The following is an 18,702-nucleotide window of genomic DNA, read 5'->3' on the forward strand; positions in this document are numbered from 1 at the left end:
AGGGTGTTTTTGCGGGATGGCCCCAGCTCATCCCATCTCGACGCTAACCGTAACAACCGCCGCGGCCCCACCGCGGGCACGGAGCGGGGCTCAACGGGCTGCAGCCGTGCGGACAGCCCCCGCTGCGAGCTGCGGGAGGCCGCAGCCCAGCAGGCCCCGAGGCGCCCCGGGCCCTCTGCCGGCAGCGGGGGGGAGGGAGGGCGGGGAAACACGGAGGCCCCGGCAGGGAGGGCTTGGGGGGAACCTCCGGGGCCCGGCTCCGCGCCGCCCGGGCGGCCCCGGCACGGCCCCACGCGCCGCTGACGCCCCCGCGCGCGCTGGGGGCGGGGCCGCGGGCGTGGCCACGCCCCGGGGCGGGGCGAGCTGGGGCGGGTTTGGCGCGCGCTGGCGGCGGGCCGCGCTTCCCGCCGTGGCCATGTCGCGCCAGAGCACCCTGCACCGCTTCTTCACCAAGGCCTCCCCGCCACCGCCACGGGCGGCGGCAGCGGCACCCGCCCCGCCGCAGGCCGGCGCGGGGACCCGCCGCCGCGCTTCGGGGGAGCAGAACGGCCGCGACGCCGCCACCAGCCCCCCCGGCCCGGCGAGCAACGGCACATCGAGCGGCGGCGCGCCGGGCAGAGCCGCGGCCCGGCGCACGGAGGCGGCGGCGGAGGGCGGGCGGGCCGGCGCGGCCGGCCAGGCCCGCAGGTGACGGGCCGGGGGAGGCGAGGCCGCGGGGGGCGGGGCGGGAGCGGCGGCGCGCGGGCCGCGCGGAGGGGGCGGGGCGGGCGCGGCGGCGGCGGCTGCGGCGGGACCCGCGGGACCCGCGGGCGCCGGTGCCGGCCCGGCCCGGCCCGGGTGTCAGCGGCCTGCCCGGCGCGGGGGCGGGGCGCGGCGAGCCCCGCGCTGCTGGCCGCCGCGGGGCGGGGGCGGCGGCCTGAGCCCCCACCGGGGTAGCGCCGGCACGGGCGACGCGGGGGCTGAGCTTTGGTTTTTCCCGTTCTGAGACCCCGAACTGCCCCTTCGTGTTCTGTGTCCTGGGGGTCGGCGTTTGAACCCTCGGCGGAGCGGGTGCGGGCGGTGGTTTGGCCGCAGCCCGCGGGGGTGCAGAGTGTGGGGGCGGCTGGGCTGAAACCTTGGGGGAGAAGGGGACAGCAAGTGAAAGCTGCATCAGGTGCGTTACAGTGGAGACAGAGGATTTATTTTTTAATTTATTTTGTGTAGCTTTAGGGGTTTTTTGCAGTCTGACCCTTTTCCTTTAGGTGCAACGTTGAGAATTAGTCTGTACAGGGAAACTTGCTTTAGTTATTTAGGTTGACAATTCTTAATCATTGTGGTTGGAAGAGACCCTCAAGGTCATTGAGTCCAACTATAACCTAACTCTGGCTCTAAGCCACGTCCCTAAGAACCTCATCTATGTGTCCTTTAAACACCTCCAGGCATGGTGATTCAATCACTTCCCTGGGCAGCCTGTTCCAATACCTGACAACCCTTTCTGTGAAGAAGTTCACAGAATCACAGAATGTCAGGGATTGGAAGGGACCTCAAAAGATCATCCAGTCCAATCCCCCTGCTGGAGCAGGAACACCCAGATGAGGTTACACAGGAAGGTGTCCAGGCGGGTTTTGAATGTCTCCAGAGAAGGAGACTCCACAACCCCCCTGGGCAGCCTGTTCCAGTGCTCTGGCACCCTCACTGAGAAGAAGTTTCTTCTCAAATTTAAATGGAACCTCTTGTGTTCCAGCTTGAACCCATTGCCCCTTGTCCTATCACTGGTTGTCACCGAGAAGAGCCTGGCTCCATCCTTGTGACACTCACCCTTTACATATTTATAAACATGAATGAGGTCACCCCTCAGTCTCCTCCAAGCTCAAGAGCCCCAGCTCCCTCAGCCTTTCCTCATAAGGGAGATGCTCCACTCCCTTCATCTTTGTTGCCCTGCGCTGGACTCTCTCCAGCAGCTCCCTGTCCTTCTTGAACTGAGTTTGTCCTAATATCCAATCTGAACCTCCTCTGGCACAAGTTGAGGCCATTTCCTCTCATCCTGTGACTTGCTATTTGGGAGAAGAGCCCAACACCCTCCACGCTACAACCTCCTTTTCAGGTAGTTGCAGACAGCGATCAGGTCTCCCCTCAGCCTGCTTTTCTCCAGGCTGAACAGCCCCAGTTCCCTCACTGCTCCTCATCACACTTGTGCTCCAGGCCCCTCACCAGCTTCGTTGCCCTTCTCTGAACTCTCTCCGGCACCTCAAGTACTTACAATATGTGGTCTGTGATCTTTTAGTTACCATCTGGTTGGACCCAGTTACTCTCTCCCCCTCCTTTAAGAAATCAACTAAGAATCTGGTTATACCTGGATCTAGGTGGCCCTGCTGGAGGCTGGGACAAGATGAACTCCAGAGCTCCCTTCCAACCTCAGCCAGTCTTCTGTGACTATAAAACTCTGTGGGGATCCAGTAGAACTTGGATTAAACATTGTTTAAGAGAAGTATTGATGGTGGTAGAGGAGGACTGTATAACCCAGGATGCTCCACCTAGGAGCCTTCCTTCAGAGGGCAAGCTGCACAGAAGCAGGGAGCAGTTATGCTTATGAAGAGAGCTGTTCTAAATGTTCCAAGTTCCTTAAATTACTCACCTGTTGGCTTTGCAGTGTCTCCTGTGAGTATTCACCTGGTGACCTGGTCTGGGCCAAGATGGAAGGTTATCCTTGGTGGCCATGTCTCATTTACAACCATCCGACTGAAAGAACAATCATCAGAGGAAAAGGGAAATCCACTCGTGTCCACGTACAGTTTTTTGATGACAGCCCTACCAGGGGCTGGGTCAGTATTAAATATCTGAGGCCATATAAAGGTAAGAGAATGTCAGTAAAACTTTGAAATGGAAATGTGCAACTTGTTTTGGTAAAATAGGCACGGAGTATAGGGTATGCTATTCTCCATAGTGACAAAGCAGCAAAACAAAGACTAGCATTGAGTGAGGAAGCATGTTTTGTACTTTGTGAGTTAGAGAAAACATGTTTTTGAGGGTTACAGGTGTGTTTGTGGTTATGCAGTTCTTTAAACATAAAATACTAAGCCGCCTTGTTCATTAGATTAGCACATAAACCTAAAGCTTGCTTATGCTTTAGAGTTTTTTCCTTTATTTCTCTCATCAATATAAAAATATCTAAAACATAAATCCACTATTTCAATTTTTAGCCCTGATATCTTTAAAATATTAGGAATGTCAAACCCAGGTTTTAAGCAGGTATTTAGGAACTGCGGTTTGTCCAGAATCAAGAGACTTGGCACAGGATATTAGATAACTAAAATGAATTCTCCTGTGGCGTTATTTCTTTTAAACAATGTGGTACATTTTGGTTAATAAAATGTATTATTTGAGCATTTAGAGCTCTTGTTAGGGTAGCGCTCATAGTTACAGAGCGGGGTTTGTGTTTGTCATCTTGAAGAAATGACTTGGCTAACTAAAGAAAATCAAGTGTGATCAAGCATTGAAAGAACATTTTGCATAATGTATCTCAATTTACTAATAGTTATGATCTGGTTTCCACTTGTTGTATAATGTCACTGTTGCTGAAAACTGTAAATCATTGTCTGTACACTGTCAAGTCTAAATCGTGTTGCTGAAAGCTGTCTTGTTAGACAAACAAGTATTTTGGTTCTAATATGGTATTTTTGATACACTGTAGGATTTGCTTATGATGTCAGTGAAACAACTGAATTTAAACAGTTTCTTCCCTTTTACAAGTCTGAGTTCCATCTCGTGATCATGTAGTTATCTTGTTTTGGCTTATTTATACTTTATTTATTTATATACTTATTTATACTTTAGTTTGCTGCCTTAAGCCAGTTAATTTTAAATTAAAAGGATAATGTTATTACCATAAATGTTAGGATAATTTAATGCAAGTTTATATGGTTTATATGTATCTTTCCTGAAGGTATTTTAAAAGAATCAAGTATATTTTAGCAGCTTGCAGTTGCACTTAGAGGGAAATACAGGTAAGGAGAATCGATTTGTTTACTAAAGAAAATTGCAAAAAAATAACAAGTATCTAAAATGTTTAAGCACAGAAACAAGGAATGTGGTTAATTTAGAACAGAGTAAAAATATTTAAAATACATTATTTGCTTTTAAATTCAGACAAAAAGCATCTTTGTATACAAGATAAGAATGCTGGAGTCTTTGGGTGATGGAGAAGCTTCTTACATTGTGTTATTTTTAGCTGAGTAAGTATAGTGAGTGCGGGGCTCTAGCAGTGAGCATGCAAGTGGAGTGCCACATACCAGTTGGTTAAGTGAATATGCATGTGTTGCACACTTGAGTACGCGGTTAAATTATGTGATGAGATTTTTCTCCTTCCACTGTTGAATTGTCAACATCAAATGCAAAATATTTTTAGATTTTCTCACCGCATTCGAGAAACTAGGGTGGAGATCTGATTTGTTAATGTGTTGCGCTTGTGCTGTGGGAGCAGCTACTTGTAACTCTGTGCTCTGCTACTGCAGGCTCGGGGCAATGAATGTGAGGAGGAATTCTGTTGGGCTTGTTTTTGAGGTGGTTGTCCGCCCACAAGTCGTCTGCCTTTTGTCTACTGCTGACTTGGAGCTGGAGGTTCAGTTGGGATGGGATTCACAGGAGCAGGTGTAAGGACCTGTCAAGCAGATCGTGCTGTAGCATGCAGACAGCTAAACTTCCAAGAGCAGAAAAAGGGATTGCCCTTCCCCATCTATAGCGTACTCTTATCTCCCCCTGCTTTCTTTCCCCAAGCTGAAGATATGATTCTATTTACTTTTTAAGCATGGCATTAAGGTGGATCTCAGCACTTTTGGTGGTCCTTTCTAGAAATCAGTCTGTAGGTTGGTTGGCTTTGATTTTCGTCTTGGTTTACAGGTAGTGGAAGGAGGAACTGCAGTGCTCAACGGATACGAAAGAGGATGAGGGAATGGTGAGGTTATTTATAGTGGGCTTTGCTTGATACCTTGCGGTGTCAGGGTAAATTGCCAGCATGATTGATGACCAGCTAATCGGTGCTGGGTGTGGAGGCTGTGCTGTACTTACAGGAGCAGTGTGAGTGGCCAGCAGAGCTTTAGCCAAGAGATTTATGTCACAGATGACTCATCCTCATAACTTGAAGATAACTGTATGGTTGAACTTACCTGTCGATGCTAAAATAGCCAAGTGGTCTCAGGTCTGCTGCGCGGCTAGTATAAAGTGTTGCTTTTCCGTAGTGACTATAGTTTGTGTGAGGGTGTTTAGAGTTTAGCTTAGGAGTATTCAGATGTGGTAATGAGTTACAGAAATAGAAGCAATTCTTCAAGTGTTCATTTCCTAGGTAGGCATTTAATTTGTGAATGTTGAGACTTTCTCTTGGGGTAGTTTATCAGGCAGAATGAGTGATGGGTTGCTATATTTAAGATGTGGTGGGAATAACTGGTAACAACACAGAATGTTAGGTAATTATACTAGATGTCTGAATACATTTAAAAGTGAAGTATGAACACTAACTAAAGGACTGGCGAAATACTAGACTAACTTCAGTTTCTGACCAGTTATTTGTGGTTTTACAGGTTCATCAGATGGGGAGACGCTGAAGGGAGGTATGTTTTATAGCACAAAGCCTGAAATCAAAAAAGCCATGGTACTAGCAGATGATGCAATGAGTAAAGATAAGACTAAGCGGCTTGAACTGGCAGTATGCAATGAACCATCAGACACTGAGGAGGAGGAGGAAGAAGTGGAGGTAAAATTTTTCTTACTTGCTGTCATTTTCAGAAATAGTGCTAGAATTTAGAAGCTCTCTCTTGCTGATAAGCATGGAATATCCTGCAGTTCTCTGGTACAGTCATCACAGCTTATCTGCTCTTTAATCGTGCATGCATATGTATCCCTGTGTCTTTTTTTTGTACTGCTTCTGTGTTGTCCGGTCATACACTGGTCTCTCACTTTTTCTAGTTGGAAAGGCAAGTCTAGTTTCTCTGGTGTTCTGTATAGTAAGGACTGATCTCAGAAGTTACTTAATTTCTCTAATATATATACCATCTCTTCATTGATTACTCCTGATTAGCTCAGGTGACCCACTTACTCAATAAAGTACTCTCTTTTTTCTGGTGCATCTTTTTATCTTCTCTATCTGCTTTTCGTATTCCAAGTTCCCCCTGGTTCTTAATCTGGAGTTTTCATTTGTTGTAATGTAGAAATTTCTAACTTTCTGAGTGTCTGTCTTAAGGTGTTAAATTGGATTTTTGGAGCCTGCTCTCATCTTGTAGAGCAGCACTAAAATACAAATTCTCGTACTGTTAACACTGACCTGTTGTGGGGGGTAACTAAAAGAGGGAGGGGGCAGGGGGCAAAACTCACATAGGCTAGTACTAAAAAGGCTGCAAAACGCAGTCACATTTCTGACATAGGTCAGCAGGAAAAAAAATTACAGCACAGAGCTTATGGAGGCGTTTCTCTTTTGTGCTGAATTTCATATACCATATTCCTTTTGTCTAGTTTAAGCGTTTGGTTCATCCGCATCCCTTATGCAAAGTAATGAATGAGGCTGTAAAGAATACAAAGAGGATTAATTATGCCACTGGCTGGTAGCAGTTCATTATCCAGAAAAAAGTATTTGAAAGTAAACAGAATTGGCGGCGGCTGTGCTGTCTCTTGCTTGAAGCAGAACAGCTACTGCATTATTGCACATTTTTGCACTTCTTTTTGTGGCAGCGATACTTTATTTTGTAGCCAGAATTTTCTAAAGGTAAAATTATTTCTCTTTCCAGCAGATGAGTGAAAGTGCATCAGGCAACAGCGATGACTGCAATAGCGAAGAGGACGTGAAGAGCAATAAGCGAGTCATGAACAGGGAAAGTGCCATAAAAGCCAAAAGAAGGAGAGTGTTGGATTCCGACAGTGATCACGATGGCTCTGACGTGGAGTTCAAGCCTGATGTGAAAGAAGCAGCAAGCAGTGAGGAAGCTAGTAGTGGGGTGGATGAAAATGAATCTACTGACACAGAGACAGATGAAGAGAGTGTTGCAGAAAGTCCCGTGAAAGTCCCTTCTAAACGAAAGAGAAGAGAGATGAACAAGCCTGCTAAAAGGAGTAGCTTAGAAAACGAACGTTCTGAAACGCTCAACAGAGCAGCACCAGTTTCTTTAGAAGCCAAGTCTAAGCTGACATCATTTGCAGCGCCTGAAAGTTTTGAATCTCAAGCAAATGCTTGCAGTGGGGGCAGCAGTGGCTTTGCCGTGTGGGAACACGAAAAGCTCGAGTGGCTGCAGGAAGGGAAAAAGAAGGATGCGCACAGGAGACGGCAGAATGACCCCGCTTATGACCCATGTACTCTGTATGTTCCTGAGGATTATCTCAACAAGTGTACACCAGGAATGCGCAGGTGGTGGCAGCTGAAAAGCCAAAACTTCGATGCTGTGATTTGCTACAAAGTTGGAAAGTTCTATGAGTTGTATCATATGGATGCAGTCATTGGCGTAAATGAGTTGGGCCTGATCTTCATGAAAGGTACTTGGGCTCATTCAGGTTTTCCAGAAACTGCGTTTGGCAGGTTCTCTGATGTTCTAGTGCAGAAAGGCTACAAGGTAGCCCGTGTTGAGCAAACGGAAACTCCCGAAATGATGGAAGCGCGCTGCAAGTCAATGGCCCACCCGACAAAATTTGACAAGGTTGTACGCCGAGAAATATGCAGAATCATCACCAAAGGAACTCAGACTTACAGCATTCTGGACTGTGATCCCTCTGAGAACCATAGCAAATACCTTCTGTGCATTAAGGAAAAAGAAGAGTCCTCTGGACAGCGTGTTTATGGGGTCTGCTTTGTTGACACGTCAGTGGGGAAGTTTCATGTCGGCCAGTTCTCAGATGACCGGCACTGCTCGAGGTTTAGGACGTTAGTAGCACATTACACTCCTGTGCAGGTGCTGTATGAGAAGGGGAACCTGTCTGTGGACACACAGAAGATACTGAAGGGCTCGCTTGTTTCCTGCTTTCAGGAAGGGCTGATCTCTGGTTCCCAGTTCTGGAATGCATCTAAAACACTAAAGGTCCTTCTTGAAGAAGAATATTTCAAGGAGAAACAGAACTCTGAAAATGGATGTTCTCTGCCCTCTGTCATCAAATCTCTGACTTCGGAGAGTGACTCGCTGGGATTAACTCCTGGTGAAAACAGTGAATTAGCTTTGTCGGCTCTTGGCGGATGTGTCTTCTATCTCAAAAAATGTCTGATCGATCAGGAGCTGTTATCGCTGGCAAACTTCGAGGAGTATGTCCCCGTGGATATCGATGCTGCAAAAACCGTAAGTTCACGTAGTTTCTTTGTCAAAACTGACCAGCGGATGGTGCTGGATGGAGTCACCCTGATGAACTTGGAAGTCCTGCAGAACGGGACCAACGGAACCACAGAAGGTACTTTATTGGAAAGGATCGACTCGTGTTGTACGCCATTTGGGAAGCGACTGCTGAAACAGTGGCTCTGCGCTCCGCTTTGTAACCCTAAATCCATCAACGATCGTTTAGATGCTGTTGAGGACCTTCTGGCAGTGCCACATAAAATGTCTGAAGTTAATGAGCACCTGAAGAAACTTCCTGACCTTGAAAGGCTGCTCAGCAAAATTCATAGTATTGGATCGCCACTTAAAAGTCAGAACCATCCTGACAGCAGGGCCATCTTTTACGAAGAAATCAAATACAGCAAAAAAAAAATTGCTGACTTTTTGTCTGCACTGGAGGGGTTTAAAGTAATGAATGAAATTGTCGATGTCATGGAAGAAATTGCCAGTGACTTCAAATCTAAAGTCCTCAAGCAGCTGGTCACCCGCAAAGCCAAAAACCTGGATGGCCGCTTCCCAGATTTGAGTGCAGAGCTTAAAAGATGGGATACTGCTTTTGATCATAACCAGGCTCGAAAGACAGGAGTGATTACTCCAAAGGCAGGTTTTGACCCTGATTATGATAAAGCACTACAGGATATTAAAGCTGTTGAGGAAGATCTTCACAAGTACCTGGATAAGCAGCGCAAACTGCTTGGATTCAAATCCGTGCTGTACTGGGGGGCAGGCAAAAACAGATACCAAATGGAAATACCGGAAAGCGTAATATCACGTAATCTGCCTGAGGAATACGAGTTGAAGTCAAGCAGGAAGGGATATAAACGTTACTGGACCAAGGAGATCGAGAAGATGCTGGCTGCAATGGTGAACGCTGAGGAGCGCAGAGACGCAGCGCTGAAAGACTGTATGAGGCGCTTGTTTTACAACTTTGACCAAAACAGCAAAGACTGGCAGACAGCTGTGGAATGCATTGCTGTGTTAGGTGAGAGGTTTTCTTCTTTTTGACATACTCTTGCATAGCAAATGATGAAATCTCATCTGGATAAGCAAAAAAGGCTCGTTGCGAGCTCTTATTTTGTAGTTTAAAAACTCCAATTGTGATAGCAGCGTTGATAATTAACAGTGATCACTTGTTTCCTTCCTGTCGGTAAATGGCAGAAGAGTTGCTGGGTCTTGATGTTTGCAAGCTGTTTCTTCATTCCTGCTGTGTGATGCGTAGGTGTGCAGCTGAGCATTGCCCACAGTTCAGCATGGCCTGGGGGGTCTCACTGCCTCTAGGATTCTCACGTAAAGTTTAGCAGCTTTTTATTAAATGAAGGCAGTGATGCAGGCGGAGGTATAAAAATCTAACCTGCTAGTCATCTCCTTTCCACCTGAGCAGGGTGCTTTCTCAGCAGCCTTTAAAAACAAAAGAAGTGATCATTTTCACTGCATTGAAGGAAGTAATCTAGTAGGAGGACTTCCCCAAATCTTCCTTAAATTTCTGGGGTGGTAGAACAGTCCCTTTATTCCCTTCTCAGGAGCGGCGTACTCTGGTTCTGTGAATTTTCTCCTAGCACGAGGTGCTCTGGGATGTCTTTGTTCCGGGGACAAATGAGAGCGCTCTCTGAATGCCAGCGGGGCAGAAAAGGGAGGACGGGCGGGCAGCGAGTGTTGTCTGGGAATGGATTTTCCGACTGAGCTGGGAAGCATTTACGTGAGCCACACCACCCTAATGTCAGCTGAGAGGGCTCAGCTGTAACACGCATACATAAAGGCTCTAAAATCGCATAACGTGGTCTCATTTTGTAGGTAATCAGCTTTTAGATCCTTAGAGCGAGGCTAATTGAGGGAGGGAGTGCTGCTGCTTTCTGCTAGGCCAACAAAATTTGAATATTTAGATAAATTTATTCCGGCAACTTTCAAGCAGTGTTACGATTCTTAACAAAGTCATTCACTGTCAGAAAAGCTGATTTCCTCTTGTTCCAAATTTTTTTTTTAAAAAATGCAATAAAGTATTTTATACATGTACATTAAAAAATAGCTTTTGGAGTGAAATGATGCAGATTTTAAAGACTTTAAAGACTAGAGAGGAGGATTTTTAATCTGACATCAGTAGAAATCTGGAAGGAATGAAGAAAGACATTGTGAATATCCGCACCTTTTATTTGTTCTTGGGGAGTACTACTTGGGTGGTTTCTTTGACAGGAAAATGGAATGGAAGTAGAAAATTGTGTTTACAAAAATGCTGTTCGATGAGTAAATGCATTCTAGTGAATGGATACAAAAAGGTGAAAGCGTCACTTACTGGAGTTTCTCTTAATCTTATAGATGTCTTGATGTCCCTTGCTAACTACAGTCAAGATGGTGATGGACCACTGTGCCGACCTGTAATTCTACTGCCCGTGGATAGTGCTCCTCCCTTCCTGGAACTTAAAAATTCACGCCATCCGTGCATTACAAAAACTTTCTTTGGGGACGATTTTATTCCTAATGACATCGTGATAGGCAGCAAAGATGAAGACAGCGGTAGTGAAGCTTCCTGTGTGCTAGTAACTGGCCCGAATATGGGTGGCAAATCTACACTCATGAGACAGGTGATTGACCATCTATATAAGATCAAATGTTCCAGAGCACCTCTGCGTTTCGCACACAGGAATTGCATGACTGTTTGTAAATGTTAAAGCAGGTCCCAGCAGTGGCCTTCAGGGTGTGCAGCACAGTACAGCAACTACGCTGTAAAGACAAAATATAATCTGCTGGAAAATGCCCATGCCTGGATAGGAGACTTTCTACTTTCACTTATTTTAGTGAGGAATAGGTTGTATTTCTCTTATGAGAGATAGTTGGGAAAAAGTGGTAGAGTATCTCTTATCTTTCCCAAGTGGCCTTATCCAGGACGTAGCATCATCTGGGAAAAGATGCTTCTACAGGTTGAACAAGATAAAAATAGCGATCAGCAACAACTGGGAAAGCAAGAGGGAGTTTGCTGTGATAACTGGTGTTTTGAAGCTTTCTAGGTCAGTCCTACTTGAGACTATGATGCTGCAGCCTGGAGCTGCTAAAACAGTAGGAAGCTTTATGTACTCTAGTCTTTGTTTTAGGGGAAATAAAGTTCCATTCCCTCGTTCTGTGTGTGGAACTGAAGCTCCAAGCACGTAGTAAAAATTAAAATGTTTTTAATGTTTGTTCCGCAGGCTGGTCTACTGGTTATAATGGCTCAACTGGGATGCTACGTACCTGCTGAAGTCTGCAGGCTTACACCGATTGACAGAGTATTTACCAGGCTTGGCGCCTCAGACAGAATTATGTCAGGTGAGTTTCTGAAATCCAGCTGTCCAAAGCGCTTTTGCCACTGAGGGAGTTTCTTTTCTTGCTTTGAGTGGCAAGTCAGAGAGGGACAGTCTGCTGATTTTTCAGGGAGAGCTGGGCAAGTAATTTGTTGTCTCTCGTTGTTCAAACAGGATATGCTTGGTTTGTTTGATATGCTTGTACTCCACTATTTTTGACGGACACATAGGATCACTTTTTAATGAATTTTAACATTAAAAGCCTGCCCTCCAGCTGGATGCAAGCCCGAGGAATATCTTTTTGGATATTGTACAGTTGATTGTGTATCTTCTTGCAAGTGTTCTGGAACAGGACACCGGTGGCTGTTGCAGAGGAGTTGTTCTTGTACCTTCTCGCAAGGACCAGAGCTCCCTTGTTTCAACCGGAACACCTGCCTCCTGTCTGAAATCCGATTTCTTCAGAGGGGCAGGTTTCCTCCTTGGAAGCAGTAGTTGAATTTTTGCAGTATTTTATTTCTTCCGTGGAGAGGAAAACAGAAGTGGATGATGACACACCTGAAATGGGAAAGCCTGCCTGTCACGGTAGGCAAAGCATCATGAGACTAGAAAAACAAAGTATTTTTTTGTGGTAATAAGAGTAGTATCACAACTCATTTAGGGAGGGTACCAATTTTTTGTTATCTTTCTGCTGGAAAATGTGGGTCAGTGAATATGAAAGGAATTAAGTCTACTGAATTTGTTGCACAGAAGGAATTTGGAAATGAATCATCCTGAGTTCTTAATTTAAAAAAATATTTACACTTCCCCAAATGAAGGCTTTTCTTTGCAGCTAGAGAATTTCATTAAGGCTTTCTTTGCCCAGCTATTTTCCATTTAGTTTAAGTACAAAAGTCTTAAGAATGGAAGAGCACTTAAGTGCTTACGGTAGAAATAAAACCTCCCTTTTCTGCAGGAGAGAGGCGGTCTAGAAAAAGGTAGCATGTCCAGGTTTTATTTTTTCTATCAACTGAGAGTTGTTCTTTTCCAAATATCTGCACGAATGTTTTAACATTTCATATCATGGGGCTGAATGCTGCACAGCAGAACTGGCTTTGAAATATGTTCTCTTGATACCTTAGTTTCCACACTGTGTAGAAATGAAAACACAGTGAAAGTTGTTCCATGGCAGGAATTTTGTAATGGATGTCAACAGGACTTTTGTGAAGTAAATTTTAAGTAATATTTTTAAATTGCCTATGATAGAGGTTTATTTTCTCAAGTGAATATAAATGGTTATTCCTAGGCATTGTTGAAAAGTTATTCAGTCCTGGAAATATCTTTAAATAAATGCAGAAAATCAGGTTTGCTGGACACTGCTTAATAGTTCATGTTGAAAAAACTTGTTAGAACACAGCAGTGCCCGTGCAGCATGAGTACAGGTAGTAAATACTTGTCTGATCTGAAATTACATTCATTGCTGCTGCATGTGATTATTTGGAATGAACCCTACAAAGACCTAGTAAATCTGGACTTCATACGTGTTGGTTTATCATGTGCAAGGGTCTGAATAATTGTGTACTTCTGCTTGTAAGCTGCTAAAAAACAATTTCAGGTCTAAATTTCAGGCCTTGTATTATCTGGGTTGCTGGAACGCCTGTAAGATGTTCAGTCCTCATCAGCAGTATATTTCATTATACTTAAATCGAGTACATATGAATACAGCCTTAATTATCTGAATAATTAATGACTTTATGACATCAACAGCCAAACCATTAAGTCCAGTGTCTTAGTTTTTTAAAATATTTTCTTTTTCATACAGAAAAGCGACACACCTCAGGCCTGCCCTCACCTGCATTTAAGAGTGAGACAGGGCAAAAGATTTCTCCCCATCTTGTACCCTTTGTGCCCCTGGTTTTGTCCAGCAGGCACATCTGACCAGTGCTATTAAAAGCAGACACATAAGGTGGCCTAGAGATTATTTACTCAGTTATACTTGTGCCCATGCCTGTACTCTTAAGCAACCAAACCGTGCTTTTTCTAGCAAACAGAACCTCACCACTTCCATGCTGTAAAGCAACTTTATATTTTTGTTCGTTAGTTTCCTGTCAAGCTTCATTTTAGCTTGACTGAGGCCCGAGTGCAGATTAAATGGAGAGGTTTGGTTGTGCTTTACAGATCTTCGACTAATGCTTCATGGCTCTTTTTTCTTTTAAAGGTGAAAGTACCTTCTTTGTTGAGTTGAGTGAGACATCCAGCATTCTCCAGCATGCAACAGAGCACTCCCTTGTTCTTGTGGATGAACTGGGTAATGAGCCTGTTTTGTAATAGATGGAAATTTATACAGTCCTAAAATTACATTCGGCCCTTTGAAGGCAACCGTGAGGCTGATGTGGCCCCCAGTGAAAACGAGTTTGACACTCCTGCTCTAAACCATGTACTTTTTAGGTGCCCTGGCAACTAATACCATACCCACCCCATCCCTAATCATTAATAGCCTATGTCTAGCAGAGTTTTCCTGCTGTCCTTTGCATAATTGCTTGCAGCACACCAGTAGCAAGTCCCAAGAGAGCAGAAATGTGTGGTTTTGTGGGGTGTTTTTGTTTTGTTTTTCCCTGCAGTGCAGAAGTGTGATTGTTAGAGGGCAAATATTGAGGTCACTTTGCCCTGGGGCTGGTGGCTCTGGTTCCTCACTGCTGTGTGTCAATCTTCCACATAGGGAGAAAAACAAACAATCCACATTGATACACGGCAAGCAACGCATTGCATTTGTCTTTTGCTTCCCAATTTCTCCTCCAGGCAGAGGCACAGCTACTTTTGATGGAACGGCTATAGCGAGTGCAGTTGTGAAAGAACTCGCGGAGCGAATCCGGTGCCGGACTCTGTTCTCCACACACTACCACTCACTGGTGGAGGATTATTCGCACAACGGGGCCGTGCGGCTGGGACACATGGTGTGTATAAGCTGTAATGCACAGCTTGCGGGTGGTAACGTATAGGATTTGTCCTTGTGGCTGGCGGAGCTCCTGCTGTGCGTGCTTTTCTGCGCTCTGCTGCCCAGTCACAGAAGCATCCTGAGAAAAGGATGTGATGTTTCTTGATGCATTTATTAGGGTATGTACTGCTTACTTACAGACTAACTTGTAACTTATGCTTTCTAGGCCTGTATGGTTGAAAACGAGAGTGAAGATCCCAGCCAGGAAACAATTACGTTCCTGTATAAGTTTATTGAAGGAGCATGTCCAAAGAGCTATGGCTTCAATGCAGCAAGGCTTGCTGATATTCCAGAGGAGGTTATTCAGAAGGGGCACAGAAAAGCAAAAGAGTTCGAAAAAACGACCATTTCACTGAGACTATTTAGGTAAGGCCTTGGTTTTCCATTTTTGACTTGTGCATTGCTCACCAGGCATCCATTTTAAAATTTGGGCAGTGGCTTTTGCTCATAGTCTCACAGCAGAGGGGGAAGCTCAAACTATTTTTGTGACTATCAAATATACCTCACAAGCAGTGAGGGAGAGGAGTACTAAAGCCTGACTCCAAGATGGCAGGTTTGATGACTAAGGTGGTATTTTAAGCCTTGGGTCACTGCGCTAGGCTCTAGTGCTGAGAGCTTAATTTGTAGAGAGGTGCTAGGCTGGCTGAGCCAAGCAGGGGGAACGTGCAAAGAAGCCCAACGCTGCTGGGGGGCACTGGAGGGTGTTGCAGTCATACTGGAGGCCCTGGCTGCTGCCTCATCAGGCAGTGACAGCTCCTGGCAGCTTCTGTACCATGTGTCTTCTGAAGCTGTGCAAGCACAGGAAGGTTGGGCTCTGCTGACTTCGCTATTTCCCTCAGGTATCTGTGCCAGGTGGTGGATGGTGCAGCAAGCGATGCAAATGCTATTAAGAAACTCACTGCTATGATCAACCATCTTTAAGAACGCAAGTGTTTCTCAAAAAGGTGGTATCAGACAACGTTATGATCTAATAAACTTTATTTTTTAAAAATGACCATTTTTCCATTGTCTTTCCTAGGAAATTAAACCCTTTAATTCTTACCTACCCTCTACATAATGGTTATTGAGTACTCCACAATATATTAAGTCTAGATGTTATGGTACATGCATACACTTTCAGGCTGTTGATTACCCACTGTCACCAATACACATAAATGGAAAAAAGCTATGAAACTGTATAGGGCTGTATATATACTTGTCTCAGCTTCATTAGAGCAGGAAATTGCTGTGATTTCCAGCAGGTTACATAAGTAATGTCCAGACTGTTCAAAAAAAACTATGAACAGAGTAAAGTACAAGACTGTTTTGAGGAGACTTTCTACTGTGTACTTTAAAACATAGTAAAATTTCATTCACAAAACTTAGTTACATGGGTACTTTGTTTTATAGTGCATTAGAGTCTAGGAAGTCTCATTAAAACACTCGCTTTTTTTTGTTAGGGTGGTTTGAGTACAGACTATTGCTGGGGCAGGGAAGGAGATTATTCTAACTTCAGAGGACACCAGAAAAATTGCTGGATATAATTTAAGATTAGTGTTTTCTCTTTCATAGAAAGAACGTACATACTGGGACATGAGTACAGTTACAGCAAGTCTAGGTGTGCTAACAAAACAGGACACATTCAAGTACAATAAGATTTTTTTGCTTGAAATTAGAAACAAACTACATGAGATTAAAGCATTAAAATCATATTTCTCAATCTGAATAAATGTTAAAAAAAAAAATCAAAAGAAATGCAGAAGTGCTAGCTCACATTTTTTACCATGTTACAAAAGCAATTGGTACCCATGTCCATAAAGGCAGCAACAAAGAATGCTGCTCGTCTACAGAATAGTACTACTGCAAATTGGACTGCGTTTCAATGCTACTTGTAAAAACACCAGCTTTCAGAAGTTGGTATCTGTACAAAATTGCAGCTTATTTTTCTTCACTTCTGTCCCTTCAAAGTCTTTGTTTACACAGTAATGCTAAAACGCCCAGTTCTGGTATCCTGAGTCAACATATTGCCACTTTCTTTTTTGGTAGGTTGAGCTCCATAGTGTCAACACCTCACACATCCGCTTTAATACAGTCTCTTTCTGCAGAAATGGGCAAGTATAACTTCCTCCAAAAAAAAAGTTTTAACAGTTATGATATTAGAATGGCAGGACTTTCTTTCTGAAAGGAATTCAGTTGTGCTGCAATGTATTAGATTCTATAGGTGGAGCAGAGTCATATAGTGTATCTGTATCATGTGTAGGTTCTCCAGCAAGCGTACAGGGGTTAGACAGTGTTCCAGCACCACAGTCACAGAAAAACCTAGGAGGAAAGATAAGCTCTTTAGTTTCTGCTTTACTTGTGTTGTCAAAACCACTCAACATACTCGTTTGAAACGTACCTATCATGTCTAATGAATTCTACGTCATGTCCTTGATGGCACTTCTTGATGCAGTTCACGCATATGGCATTGCGGTCTGTGGTGTTACAGGTGTGACACCTGAGGTAAAAATCACATTAGGCACGAATCAAAAACTGAGTAAAGTGCTTGGGGAAGGCGTGGGGGAAAAAGAACACCAAAGGAAGGATGTGTGCAAAACACTAGAACTTGATAATTTTACATGGACTAGGATTTCACAGCATACTTTCGTTGCTTGTTTCAAAAAAAAGCAGTGCTGCTGTGTAATACCTCAGGCTCACAGTAACAATAGGTTTTCTTCAAACCCACCATAAATTCCAGACAATGGGAACTTGTTTAATCCCTTCTCTTGCAGCTGAGGAAGAGCACACATTTGTGCGTTAACAGACATAGGGCAATTGTTTTAGGGGTCTTGCTAAAAAGAGAAATTGTGTTTATTTGAAAACACTGCTGTAGGTGACAGAAAATAACCTGTTACCTGTAGAAGTCATGCATCGGATAGCTGGTGTAACTGGATATCTTGTATAAACACTGGCCTCTACTGACAGCTTTTTCTATGGCATCTTGATTGTTCATTATTTTGTTATCTGTTGGGGGGGGGAAAAAAAAGCCAAGAACTAATCACGCCTGGATCAGTGACTTTTTATTTCTTGAGGTGGTAAAGCAGAGAGCCCTCCCCCCAGCTTTTTAAGAGCTAAACCTATTAGGAACAGTTCTATGCCTGCATTTTAGTTTTGGCATTTCGGCATATCAAATCCTCAATGCCACAGGACAAGGCAGATGCCCAGACAGTGCAGTGCACTCAGACCAGTGACACTGTTCCTCTTTGCATGTGCATAAAATACCCGATCAACATTTAAATACTCCTTGTGAACTGGTTTTTGAATAGATGGTTAGAGAAACAAGCCTGTCTCTTGGACTTACATTTTCTTTTGAGAAGTCCGAAACTCAAATGTTTGAAAGCCTCTTGCCTACCCTGAGGACTTTTACACACCCCTTCGAAAGCAGAAAAGTCTGTCTCTTCTTCCCGGGGAGTTTAAGAATAAGGCACCTTCCACAACAACAGAAGTGGGAATTAGGTCTGACCCCCTCCAGCGTTTAAAAGATGTGTCCAAGCCACAGCAAATTTGATAACCCTCTCTTGCTATTCGGCTACTGGATCTTCTGTCAAGTCCCAAAGCGCACCTCAAACTGGTTTTGTCTGCACCCAGTAGCATCGCAGCACAGACTGACGCAGGAGCAGTGGTGTAAAGAACTGTCCAGGTAAAGGCAAACAATTGCAGCCGAAACCTCTGCAAACCAAACCTTTTTCTTCTACGATAACCTGCCGGAGCTGTCTGGCATTCAAAACCATCACTCCAACCTCCTCCAAGAGGATCTTGTTTCATGCACACTCCCTCACTACCCATGGGCATTTCATGCATCTAAACCATTCCTATTTTCTGAAAAAGTGGGATTGTGGATATTCATGCTTTTACATCCTAAAAGCGAAGTGAGGCATGTTTCTTTACTGGACACTTGTTTTCAGATATGTGGCAAAAGACTTTCCATTATACTAACTTAGAATTGGAATTCAAGATGGGCCAAAGACCAGTAACCAGTTCAGGAAAAATTCTGAGACAAAAGAGCTACTAGTAACAGAGTTTAAATACGACAGGAAAACCTGAAGTTACCTTTGAAAGTTTGTGGCTTTAAAAAAAAAGTAAAATAGCTTAGCCTTCAGCTGAAACTCTTAGTTACAACTCAGCTTAA

The 18,702-nt window shown here is 44.4% G+C and overlaps 2 protein-coding genes across 4 annotated transcripts in view; one reads left to right on the plus strand and one right to left on the minus strand.

Moving 5' to 3' along the window:
- The first annotated feature begins 310 nt into the window (after window positions 1-310).
- On the plus strand, window positions 311-15,549 carry MSH6 (mutS homolog 6). Of its 2 annotated transcripts, none has more exons than XM_065630364.1 (10): window positions 311-687; window positions 2,630-2,832; window positions 5,553-5,725; window positions 6,753-9,297; window positions 10,626-10,891; window positions 11,492-11,609; window positions 13,779-13,868; window positions 14,360-14,514; window positions 14,722-14,921; window positions 15,395-15,549. In XM_065630364.1, exons 1-10 carry the CDS (start codon window positions 416-418, stop codon window positions 15,474-15,476), a joined length of 4,104 nt encoding a protein of 1,367 aa, XP_065486436.1. In that variant the 5' UTR covers window positions 311-415; the 3' UTR covers window positions 15,477-15,549. The 2 variants fall into 2 exon arrangements, with proteins under 2 accessions (XP_065486436.1, XP_065486437.1); XM_065630365.1 differs by having other exon boundaries at window positions 6,756-9,297.
- Window positions 15,528-18,702, minus strand: part of FBXO11 (F-box protein 11) — a 77,593-nt gene continuing 74,418 nt past the window's right edge. For both annotated transcript variants that reach the window (XM_065630367.1, XM_065630366.1), the window contains exons 21-23: window positions 17,429-17,537; window positions 16,933-17,031; window positions 15,528-16,853 (exon numbers count right to left, since the gene is read on the minus strand). In XM_065630367.1, the coding sequence (XP_065486439.1) occupies window positions 16,724-16,853; window positions 16,933-17,031; window positions 17,429-17,537 (338 nt within the window). In that variant the 3' untranslated portion in view covers window positions 15,528-16,723. The remainder of the gene's footprint in view (window positions 16,854-16,932; window positions 17,032-17,428; window positions 17,538-18,702) is intronic.

This window comes from Caloenas nicobarica, chromosome 3, assembly GCF_036013445.1.
Source record: "Caloenas nicobarica isolate bCalNic1 chromosome 3, bCalNic1.hap1, whole genome shotgun sequence".
NCBI lineage: Eukaryota > Metazoa > Chordata > Aves > Columbiformes > Columbidae > Caloenas > Caloenas nicobarica.